The 12858-nt window shown below is 41.7% G+C and overlaps 1 protein-coding gene across 1 annotated transcript in view; it reads right to left on the reverse strand.

Annotated features, from left to right (window-relative positions):
- Positions 1 to 11852: 11852 nt before the first annotated feature.
- SMARCA1 (SNF2 related chromatin remodeling ATPase 1) overlaps positions 11853 to 12858 on the reverse strand; it is a 60176-nt gene continuing 59170 nt past the window's right edge. The window contains exon 24 of the mRNA XM_075008120.1: positions 11853 to 12536. Within this exon, the coding sequence (XP_074864221.1) occupies positions 12465 to 12536 (72 nt within the window). The 3' untranslated portion in view covers positions 11853 to 12464. The remainder of the gene's footprint in view (positions 12537 to 12858) is intronic.

The raw sequence follows: 12858 nt of genomic DNA on the forward strand, positions 1-12858 counted from the left end.
ACCCAAATCAATAATTACACCTATTGATCCAAGACATAAATTCAGAACACTAATTTACATTGAGTACTGTAACCTAATAAAAAGGCAACAACTGTATTTGCTGAAATTGATTTCCCTTTTGTTTTCATGAGAAAATCTGCAGACCAGTGGAATAATGCGTCAGTAAGTGCAAAAAAACCACTTAATTATCAGCAAGGATCACAAAAACTAACAAACCTCTCTGTGGATATAAAAATAAACTATAGCCTGGCCAAGTGCAAAGGAGTTTTTTAAACACCAGAATCTCTTATATTTCTGCTAGATGTGCATTGTGAAATGTGAATCATGGTAAGGTGAATTTAAAAACCCAGTAAAATCACTTTGTAAGAGAAACAAAGGAAAAATTGTATCCATAATAGTTGTCTTTATGGGCCATGAAGTGTTGCCAAAACATTTTGTTTTGAAAGAATAATTTTTATTTATTCCCACTTTTGCAGGATTCTGAAGCCATAACTAACATTAAGTCTTACAAACCCCAAATTCTATAGAGCCCAAAATGTTCCAGGGATGTTTGTCAGTCTGCTCCAAACACAGACTCCTACCACCAACTGTCAACTGAGCTGGTTTGAATATAGAGGGAGAGAAATCACTCGAGGCTGGCTGTGGAAAAATCTGGAGTATTTTATGGGGGTGCCACGTCACTATGCCACGGATCTTTGTTACAAATTAAATGGGATACAAATTTTGGTACAACTGCCTAGAAGAGTCAAATTAACTCTTTAGGTCACCTCTGTATATTGTAGGGTTTCATATGAGCTTTGGCAAATAGAGTTTGGAAGCTAGTATTCCTATGGAAAGCTACCTGCAGATTTTGAGGAGAAATCTGCATTGTGTTTTATAATTGCCTAGACAGAAGGAATCTAGTGACATACTCAAAGCATTTTAGCATTGTGGTGATGCAATGTGGGAGCTGAACATACATCCTATGCAGAAGGCCCTACCAAATTCACAGTCCATTTTAGTCAATGTCCTGGTCATAAGATTTTTAAAATTGTAAATGTCATGACTTCAGCTACTTAAACCTGAAATCACCCATTGCTAAAAGTCTCAACCCAAAAAGGACTTAGGTCGCAAGGTTATTATAGTAGGAGTCACAAGATTATTGGGGAAAGAGGGGTTGTGGTACTGATAATTTTCTGAGCTGCTGCTGCTGGTGGTTGGTGAGGCAGCCAGCTCTAAAGGTAGAGCCCTTTCCAGCACCGGCAAAGAAGTAAGGATGACATAGTACAGTACTGCCACCTTTATTTCAAAGCGGCTGCATATTCAGCTGGGTCCTCAGTCAGCAACTGCCATTATCTCGCAACCCAACACTGTGGGCAGAAGCACAGAAAGATGGTAGTACCATATTATGCTGCTGGAGGTGGCTCTGCCTTCAGAGCTGTTACAGTATTGCCACCTTCACTTGTACACTGCTGCTGGCTGGGCACCCAGCCGATAGCTGCTGCATTCCAGACGCCCAGCTCTGACCACAGAACAGAAGTAAGGGTGGAGATACTGTTGCACGCCCCATAAAATAACCTTGGAACCCCTGCAACTCCTTTTTGGGTCAGGACTCCCAATTTGAGAAACACTTGTCTCCCTTGTGAAATCTTAATGGCTAGAAGTAAATAAAAGACCAGACTTCTCTGTCTATGACATATTTTTCATGGCTGTGAATTTAGTAAGGCCCTACCTATGCCTAAATCCTGTTATGTCATGAAAGCAGACTGCAGCGTCAGACATGCACTGGTAAAAGAGAAGCTACAGCAACTTACCAAGAATTTAATGGTCTAAGGAAACCACCATGGTCTTGTAGTTTAAGAGACAGATTCTGCCTTAAGCTATGAACGTGCCTCATTCAGGTCTTATCTAGCACTTGAGTTTCTTTTTTTTTTTTTTTCTTTTCTTTCCTTCCAGAAAACCCTTTTTTTTTCCTGAAAAGACATAGAGCATTCACACTGCCATGCATGAGAAGTTGTGGTAAGAGGGCTTTTCCCTCAAAATAATAACTCCAGCACTAAAAATGACTTTCATCGACCTTCCCCTTGCAAGGTTGAAAATGAATGCATGCAAACCAAAACACAGCTATTATTGGCTTATGGGAACTCTCCTTTTGTAATGCTGTGGCAGTGATCTGTGGCTGTAAATGAGAACACTCCATTTCATAATGCTGTGGCTGTGAGAATGCAATGTTTTTACTTTATTTATTTCACCCTTGGAGGTGGGGATGTCAAAAAGAATATTGTCTGAAAACAAACATGCAGTGTGGACACAGCCCTCAGTGTCTTCAATAGTAGCTGCACTTTTCTGATGACAAAGTACTTTAGTTTTAGTTATTGTAAATTTCAACTGAGTTTAGCGCTCTTTAAAGATACCAGGAGTGAAGTCCTCAACCTATGAGCCAACCAGAGAACAAGCAGCAAGTTTCCACAGGGATGTCCCAGGCATGACCTGGGGCTGAGTAATACTTTTACAGTTTCAATTCTTTACCTTTCTGTTCAAAATACCAACAAAGGCACCACTTGGCATGGTTTCTGAGTAATGAATAGCACCTGTATTGAAACCAGCCTATTATTTCAGATAGGCCTCTTCCTCTTTGATAATTAGTATTAGCTTTTTTTTAAAAAAAAGGTTTGCATTAAGTGTATAATCTACAACCTATTCAAATTAATAGCGTCTCATACACTTCAAAGGCTCGATCATTCTCTTAGGGATATGAATTATCAAACCTAGGAGCATAAAGTCAATTTTTATCAAATGAATAACTGGACCGATTTCACCGATGTACTATATACCTATTCCTCGCTTGCACAGAAGCTCATGGAGTTGTAAGTGTTCAGTATCTCTGAAAATCTGACGTGTGCCACGAAGCCTCTTACTACAGGACAAGCCCAAGAGAGAAACCAACAGAACACCACTAGCCATCACCTACAGTCTTCAGCTAAAACCTCTACAGCGCATCATCAGGGATTTACAACCCATCCTGGACAATGATCCCCCACTTTCACAGGCCTTGGGAGGCAGACCAGTCCCTGCCCACAGACAGCCTGCCAACCTGAAGCAAATTCTAACCAGCAACTATACACCGCACCACAGTCACTCTAACTCAGGGACCCATCCATGCAACAAACCTCGTTGCCAGCTCTGCCCGCATATCTACACCGGCAACACCATTACAGGACCTAACCAGATCAGCCACACCATCGTGGGTTCATTCAGCTGCACATCTACCAATATAATTTATACCATCGTCTGCCAGCAATGCCCCTCTGCTATATACATCGGACAAACTGGACAGTCTCTATGTAAAAGAATAAACGCACACAAATCAGACATCAGAAATGGCAATATACAAAAACCGGTAGGAGAGCACTTCAATCTCCCAGGCCACACAGTAGCAGACTTCAAAGTAGCTATCCGAAAGCAAAGAAATCTCAGGACCAGACTCCAAACAGAAATTTCTGAGCTACAATTCATCAGCAAATTTGACACCCTCAGCTCTGGCTTAAACAAAGACTGTGAATGGCTGGCTCAATACAAAAGCAGCTTACCTTCCTTTGGTGTTCACACCTCCAGATCAACTGCTGGTAGTAAGCCTTACCCTTGCTGACTGAGCTAACCTTGTTATCCCCACCCTTACTCTGGCTTATTTATACCTGGCCCTGCAGATTTCCAAGACCAGCATCTGATGAAGTGAGTCTGTACTCATGAAAGCTCATGCTCAAAACTTTTCTGTTAGTCTATAAGGTGCCACAGGACCCTTCATTGCTCTTACAGATCCAGACTAACATGGCTACCCCTCCGATATCTGAACATCTGGTCACTTATCAAAAGATGGATTTAGGTATGCAATGTATAAATACCCACCCGCCTCTTTCAGCCTTGTGAACGCTTTTATTTATCAGCCTCAATCTCTAAGTATTCTCCTGGGGGTGGGGGATGAAGACAAGCGTTTACTTATCAGAAATATTTTCACTTTAAGAAAACAATAATATTGTCGATTCCAGATAAAGCCAAAAATGCTCCTCCAGGCCTTTTATTTTAGTTCTTCTATTGTGCCCATTACCACGGAATGTGAGCACTTTCTGACCATGCATTTATTGCTAAAGAGCTAATTTAACAGAAGAATAAAGGGCAATACTAGTTTAATTGTCAAATGTTATACAGTCAGCTCTCTCATATCTGGGAGCAACAGGACTGGAAGGTTGCCAGATGTTCAAATATTCTGGATAATAGAGAGCTATACCTAACAATGCAAAACACTAAAGAAAAATAAGATTAGATATTAAGAAACAAACAAAAATATATGCAGAGTATTTTATTTACCAACAACAGTAGCACTGTACTCTGTAAACTTATACTGTATTTATTTGTATTTACTTTCACTCCACTGTACTTACGGAAAATAGAACTAAACTTTACTCATGGTTATAATGCGTGTTATTTGAGAGTTCTGGTTAATAGAATGCCAGATATGAAAGAGTTTACTGTATATAGTGCATAGCGGAACTGGCTATTGACACATAAATAACAATGTACAAAAAGCATGCCGTTTCCCAATACTATCATTTACCATGTTGCTGACCTTACTATAAAATGATAATGTTTTACAACCAGTCCTTCCGTTTGATGGACACCTAATTAAAATTTACTAGAGTAAACTTTTTCAAGGACCCCAAATTACATTATAGTCATTGCTTCAGCAAGAGAGAGGCTAAATGTTATGACTGTTTAAAATCATAAACTGATCATTTATTAAAGACATGGAAATAGTTTTTGAAACTGCAAAAGCTGCAAGAAATTTGACCACAATCTGTGCATGTCATATTTTGCATCATCTGCATATATAACCTCAATAGTTCACAACTTTTGCACATGGAGTTAAGTCTTAAACTTCAGGTAAAACTCCTACTGCTGTGACAACTGAAAGGTCAGCGTATAAGGTGTATAACGGTATTTACTATATATATAGATATCACAAAAGGGGAGACATTTCCAATAGCTTAAAGTAGCAAAAATAGAAATATAATTTGTAAGTCCAAAATGGAAAACCATGTATTGTGTTACCTTCTGAAATCTGAGCCCTTCCTTTGATACACTGAGCTTGGGGGTTAGTCCTTAAAATGATTTAAGATTTGCTTTCTCCTGAAAAAAATACTACTGGAGACTAAACACATAAATCACTTTCTACTCTCCAAAGGTGGGTTCATTCTGAAGAAGAGCATTGAAAAGGATGCATAGGGAAGCTTGTCTTGAGATTGCCTTTGAGAAAACCAGATATGTTCAATGAATAAAGCAGTTCTTCATTTTCCATTGGCAAACCAGCGTCTATCACAAGTACTTGAATTCATGTTAATATATTAATTTTAAAAATAGATTTAAAATACTCAGCAATTCTTACAACTCTAGCGGAAAGTCCCTAATGGTATATAAACCTTTGGCTTTTATATGGACAAAAATATTAGATAGTATAAACATTTTAGAAGACATCCAACTCAGAACTACAATATACATAGAGATATTTGAATTAACATTGCAATACACTCCACCTATTAATGCTAATATGGAAGGATGGAGATTATGTATGTATATTGAAGGAGTATGTTGCACATCAGAACATATAAACTGCGTGCCGCATAAGGGCTTATCTGACTCATTGGTGTGTACCAGAGTTATCAACTATACAGCACTCCCCAGTGTTGCGCTCTGACTGCCCCCTGTAAAAGAAAATAAATATATGGAGATATGTATCTCATACAACTGGAAGGAACCTTAGGAGGTCATTGAATGCAGTACCCAAGCCAAGCACCATCACTTTTTTTTTTAAAAACCTATTTGCCCCAGATCCATAAATGGCCTGCTCAAGGGCTGAACTCACAACCCTGAGTTTAGCACACCAGTGCTCAAACCACCAAGCTATCCTTCCCTTCCAAGAGTTTGATACACTCTAAAAGGGTTGTAGCTGCATGTTAATATGGTACTGAATTACATAAACTTGCACTAGGTCCCCTTTAACAAAATCAACAGGATCTACAAGGGACAATTAGAAAGTAAAACTCACAATGCTCTACAATTTACACCAGGGTGGCCAACATGTGGCTGGCAGGCCAGAATCCAGCCAGCAAAGCCTTTTTATCCCTCCCGCAAAGCCTTCTCCCATGGCAGCGGCTCCATTTGACACAAGCCAGCCTAAGTGAGTGTGGAGCACGTGGTGTAGTCAGGCTGGGGCAGGAGTCGGCAACGTGTGGCTCCGGAGTTCCATGTGGCTCTTTAAGAAGCCACTTGCAGCTCCTTCCCATGGCTGAAATAAGGAAACTAAATTTAAGTGGTTTAATGGCCAGCAGGGCAGTAGGAGGGATCCAGCCGTTAAACCAAATAAATTTAGTTCCATTACTTCAGCCCTGCAGAGCAGGGAGCCACCTGCGCTGCAGTTGGAGAAGTGAACAGGATGGCTGGGGGGAGGTGTGGGCAAGTCTGCCCCTGCTGGAGCCACGCAGCCATGCTGAGAAGCAGAAGAGGAGGCAGCAGCAGCAGCAGCGCGTGTAACTGAAGGACTCAGCTGAGGCAGGTTAATCCTGGGGGTGGGAGAGAGGGTTGGGAATTGTGGGGGGTGGATTTGAGACTGAGAGAGGTTAATCCTGGGGATGTGGGGGTCATGGTTGGGGCAGAGAGGCATTAAGCCTGGAGATGGGGGGACAGGGTTAGGACTATTTTGTGTTCAGCCCCCAGAACATGTAAAAAATTGCCATGTGGCCTCTGATACAAAAAAGGTTGGCTACCCCTGATTTACACCCTTCTGGTGAGCATTCCCACATCATGGAGAAAAGCCTTAAGTGTCTCCTCAAAAATGGGTCCTTTCTTTAGAGTCTGATTCTCCAAAACACTGAACACTCTGTTCCTAATTCAGGACAATATTTATGTACGTGCTTACCTCTAAGCATGAGTCAATTCATTAATGCCATTGGGACTATTCACAGCGTGTTGCTGGATGGGAACAAGAGTGCTCAGCTCCTAGCAGCAGCAGGCCTGTTGTCTGTGGAAAGCCAGGACCAATGTGTCAACTGTAGTGAGTCAGTATGGCCTCCTGCGGACCCGGAGGCAGGGGAGGCTATGCAGAGGCCCTGGTGGGCGGGGCCGGAGTCAGGAGACCAGAGGCCCGCCCCTCAGAGGGCGGGGCCAAGGGCTAGAAGAGCCAAAGGCGGGACTCAGGACCCATTCGGACCTGGGCCTCCGGGCAGGGAGGACATGCCTGCACGAGCTCCTCGGAACCAAAGGGAGAGGGCCTGCGGCTGCCCGGCCAGGCCGGAGGAGCAGGCCCCCAGAGGCTCCAAGCAATCCCGGGTCCATATGCCCCAAGGAGACTACCCGGACTTCCCAGACCTACCAGGACCTTCCTGCTGGCGGAGACCCCCCGCCTTGGAAGAGGCCCCGGGAGCGGGCTGCCCCAGAGTCCTGGCGGATCCTTACAGCACTCAGACCCAGGACCGCCCTGCGTCTCCTGTATTGCCACCGCCTGACTACCCTAACGACATTGTTATGGATGATTGGCCGGAGCCCCCAAAGGTGGATGACCCGGAGGAGACCGACCTAGGGGGCCCCCTCGACCAGATGGACTGGGACCTTCCGCCAGCAGAGGGTGAGGTAGGAAGTGGCCCAGGGAACGACGCTCACGAATCAATGGCAGTGTGTTGCGGTCTGGATCCCCACTGCCGGGGTGGCGTGTGAGCGACCCCCAGGGCCCCGGGCCGGGTCGCAGTGGAGTGGGAGGGCCTGCGACCCCCTACCCCCTCCTTGACAGGGCCAGCCTGTGCTGGCCCTGCGCTTAAAACCCTTGTGTTGCTGCCCCACCCCAAACTGAGGGCTGGGCCTGTGGTTGTACCTTGTGTTGCTGCCCCGCCCCAAACTGAGGGCTGGGCCTGTGGTTGTACCTTGTGTTGCTGCCCCGCCCCAAACTGAGGGCTGGGCCCAGAACTGTGCTAGTACTTGGGGACTGCTGCCCTACCCTGAACTGAGGGCCGGGCCTAGAACGGTACTATTACCTGTGAACTGTTGCCCTGCCCTGGACTGAGGGCTGGGCCCAGAACTATACTACTCTTATGAACTGCGGCCCCGCCCTAGGTTGAGGGCTGGGGCCTGTATGGTGTTGTAGCGGTGAGCCGCTGACCACCCGAACTGAGTACGGGCTGGTGCTCTAACCCCTTTTTTGCTGCCGCCCGCCCTAGGCCAAGGGGCTGGGCGTCTCGGGACGTGCTACACAACCAAAAATGTATCTGTGATTTTGCATCCTGCAGAAGCCACCACAGGCTGCAAAAGTTCCAGATGCCTTATCAGCAGTTAAGGTCCATATCTTTTCTGTAACTCTGAAATTATTTAGTGATCATTGAATTTCTTGTTCCTTTCACTGCAAACGGACCACCAGCATACATCTGCAGAAAGAGCCTTTCTATAATTCTGTGAATAGACTCTGCCCATCTTGACAAAGCACTGCAGGAAATGGAAAAATTGCCACAGCATGTTGCCCAAAGGTTACTTCTATCAGGGCACTGAAGGGATTCTGATTGATTCGTTTATACTGTACCATTTGCTCCATATCTCAAAGAGAACTGGATTCTTATATATGTCTCTCTATGTAGCATTAACACCACATCAGACAAAGAGCACTAATTTATCACAGGAGAAACCTCCTAGTTGATAGCTGCAGATACTAAAACAAATTACGAAATCAGGAATTGAGAATACTATAATTAGTAATCTTTGTTTTACAGTAATACAAGAGCTTGAATTTTGACATGATACTTTATTGGTTGCATGACATTTTTGTTGTTAAAAATCTCTAACCTAGGACCAAAATAAAAACAAAATTCAAGGATTCAGTATGAGCAGCTTAAAACATTGGGTCTACTCTTTTCCCTTCCAGAAATGCGAGAGTTGGCCTTTTCCTTGTGCTCCATTCTCCATGTCACATGCATAACCTGAGCCGTAGAAGGTGCTGAATAACAGCAGTATTTATAGTCCCTTCCTAAAGTGGAATAACACCTCCATAAAATGCAGACTACAGGCAGTGGGAGTCCTGAAGTCATTCCTGAAACTCCCTTTATGGCACTGCACTGTTTCTCTACCACACTACTTGATTTTATTTAAGGGCTCTGAATTTCTCCTCATAAAAACTGAATTAGTCATGTTCAGATTTTTATCTAATAAAAAGTAGGAAGACTCCTTTAATTCTACATTTGTTCCTGCAGCACATCATTTAGATATTGTTAGGTGCATATTATGTACATCTCTGCAACCACAACAAAAAGGACCCATTTTACTTTGATCCTAGCCAGCAGGTGTTAGCAATTTTCTTTAGTTAGCACTGTGGGACATGATGGATGGGGATACTCAATTTGCTGAGGAACTAGTTCATAATATACAAGAGCTGTTGAACGTCAGTCCTTCAGAACACATTTAGTCTAACCAGAAACTACAAAATGAATAGATAACAAAGTTCCTTGCTTGGATCAACTATCATTCTTCAGAGAAACTGTGTTGTTTGATCAAGAAGATCATCTCTACAACAGCAGCACAATCTTGTGCCAGTCAGCTGGTACATCACATCAGTCAAGAAAAATGAGCATATCCTCAAGTGGCAAGCAATGTCAAGACCACTATAAAGAAGGAGCAAAATTACCATCTCAAGAGCCTGGCAGTTTGCCAACCAATCATGCCTCAAGAAATTGGCTATGCAAAAATATATAAATGAAACAAAGAGGATCTGCAGTAAAATGAAGAAAGATACTTTTCACACTGCAAGACTAAAAATGTTAATTAATCCCCTGATTCTGCACTGTAGCGGATCTAGAATATGAGTTCAGAGTTCAGCACCTGGTGACATGATATTTTATTGGCTGAATGACATTTTTGTTGTTAAAAATCTCTAACCTAGGACCAAAATAAAAACAAAATTCAAGGATTCAGTATGAGCAGCTTAAAACATTGGGTCTACTCTTTTCCCTTCCAGAAATGCAAGAGTTGGCCTTTTCCTTGTGCTCCTTTCTCCACGTCACATGCATAACCTGAGCTGTAGAAGGTGCTGAACAACAGCAATATTTATAGTCCCAGATAATTCACCAGATCTGATTCTACAAATCATTCCCCACTCCCACACTTGTTTTTAGTGCTTTAGGCAATAAAGTTGTGACTCTGGAGCTGAAAAGCTAATGTAAACAAGGTGTCCGATTGTTTATAGCGATGCCTCAAGATTATTTGTATGTTGTTACACAACCATTTTTCAGCCTACAGAGTTCATCCTTGACCAGGAGGAAAAGAGACATGTTAGAAGTAGGATGTCAGTTACTTCAGCATAAAAATAAGGTAATTTTAAAAGCTATCTTCTGGTCTTAAAGCACTTATTTTTCAGGGCCCATTTGGGTTATATTAGAAATATAGATTGACAACCATCACAAAAGCAGTCTTTGGTATTAATGCCTCATCATATTAGTGAGGCGGTGATCTGGGCATTTTATATCAATACATAGATTTTAAAAGTGTGAATCTTACAACATACAAGCCTCAGTAATCAATTTACATTCTCTTCCCAAACATGAACCTAACCAATAAACTTTCAAAAGCTTAACAAAAAATTACACACATTTTATCATGAATCATCTCAAACTCAGGCTGTGTTGGACAGAAGTATTGTGCCTTTGCTGAGAAGACCTTGCCATCGTCTTTGGAGAGATGAACAGATAGCAAAAGCAACCCAATTGACAGTAAATCCCACGGAGACATACAGGTGGGGAATCGATACCTTTACACAACTGTGTCCTGCACCACAGAACTTCAAACTTCCTGACTTTTACCCATAAACAAAAACAATCAATGCAGAGTACAGAGCAGAAGTCAACTGGCTCCATCCAGAGGACAAAAGATGCTGCATTCTACACTAGAAATTAATAGTCCTCATATAAAGTAGTAATGAGTAATGTACACTGTCTTAATCTAGACTTAAAATTATAAAAGCATGTCTTACTACAGTGCAGCCCATATTAGAAACCAACCAGTGAGAGACTAAAGAAAGGCAATAGGCCCAGATCCTCAAATATCTTTAGGTGCCTAACTCTCATCACTCTCTGCTAATCCCAGAATGGCAAAGGAATCCACATCTGACCCGAAACTGAGACATCTTGAAAAAGGTCATGCATACAACCCTACAATAAGCATGTTCAGGACTACTGCCCATTCGTCCAAATGGAAACACTGAAAACAAATACTATCCCTCGTTTCCTAGTTCCCGTTGCCTTGAAACTAGTGTAGCTCATGCAAGCAACTGTTTTATTATCATACACAAAATGTTTCAGGTGATTTTGCAGCTGGACAGTGAACCAGCCCACCCATAAGCAGCTGAGTTACTTGATTCTTGCAAGAGTCCTTAATGTAGTAACCAGTACAGCTTAGTAAAAAAGGATTCCTGCAATAAACATTAATACAGCAAAACACTTAAACATGCTTGTAGTCCCACAAAAATCTGTGGTCTTAGTCATATGCTTAAAGTTATGTATACTCTTAAGTACCTTCCTGTATCACTGCACAACCCACAAAACGTATTTTTCCCAGATGTTTTTCTGCCATGTCTTTCCTCCTGAATATTTCAGATTATATAAATGTAATTTAGGCAGCAAGCAAAGATGTTAATTTTTAAAATTTTCTTCTCCATCTCGATATTGTTCTAAGAATCTAGGAACAAATATTTGGCTGACCATGAAGACACAGTTGTTAACGTTCACATACTACGGAGTAGGTAAGGCCGATAAACATTGCAAAACAAAAAAGAAGAAGACAGTACATTTCTCCTCAAATCACTTTAATTCAATTTTTTTCTCACAGCCATATAAATTTAAAATATGAAACAACAATACAGCTATAGAATCTAGGTTTTCTTTTAAAGCAGCAGCATATAAAACATATAAAAGCTAAAACCTCAGCACAAGCTTCAAAGAACAAGGACTGAGTGAATTTTGCTGAAGACATATAATTCACAAAATACGATACACTAAAACAGTGATTTTCAACCTCTTTGTTTGCAGACCCCTAAAAGAGTTTGAATGGAGGAATGAACCCTTTTGGAAATCTTAGACGTAGTCTGCATATCCCTGAGGTCTGCAGGCTACAGGCTGAAAACCACTGTTCTATGGCAATGACAACCTTTCACTGACCCCTTAGTTTGGGGACCCCAAGAGGCTGCAGTCCACAGGTTGAAAACCACTGTACTAAAGTACTGGAATGCATAAAATATAAAGCTACACGTTATTTAAAGAAAGGCATAGTATAATATACAAAATATGCAAAAATTAAACCATGAGATTGTTCTGAGAGTACCGTGAATACACAGAAGCTGGCAATTAACATTTGTAGATGGGAACAAAAAAGTGGCAGTTTTAGATTTCGCATTCAATTTTTCCACTTCACGACTTCACTTTCTTAGCATCCTTCTTCCCAGAATTCTCTGCTGCTGAATCTGCTTTTCTTTTCTGTGACTAAATAAAAACAGATTATTGGTTTTTCAAATGTTGAAAAATATGAGTGTGTGGTTAAGTGTACTGTGAATATATTAAAATCTAGAATGACATTATTCACTTTGAAGATTGATGCTCTAATTTATTATGCAATGTATATTTCAACCATTTCTATTCACAATGCATAATACAGGGCAAAACCCTCAGCAAAAAAAGTTAAAAGTTGAAATAAGTACAAGGATGTGATTCTGCCACACTTTTCATGATAAGCAGTACTTTACTCCATCAAGAGTTTTATTGTCTCAGTATTACACATCATAAATAGGGGTTGCAGGATTAGATC

Source organism: Carettochelys insculpta, chromosome 13 (genome assembly GCF_033958435.1).
Source record: "Carettochelys insculpta isolate YL-2023 chromosome 13, ASM3395843v1, whole genome shotgun sequence".
NCBI lineage: Eukaryota > Metazoa > Chordata > Testudines > Carettochelyidae > Carettochelys > Carettochelys insculpta.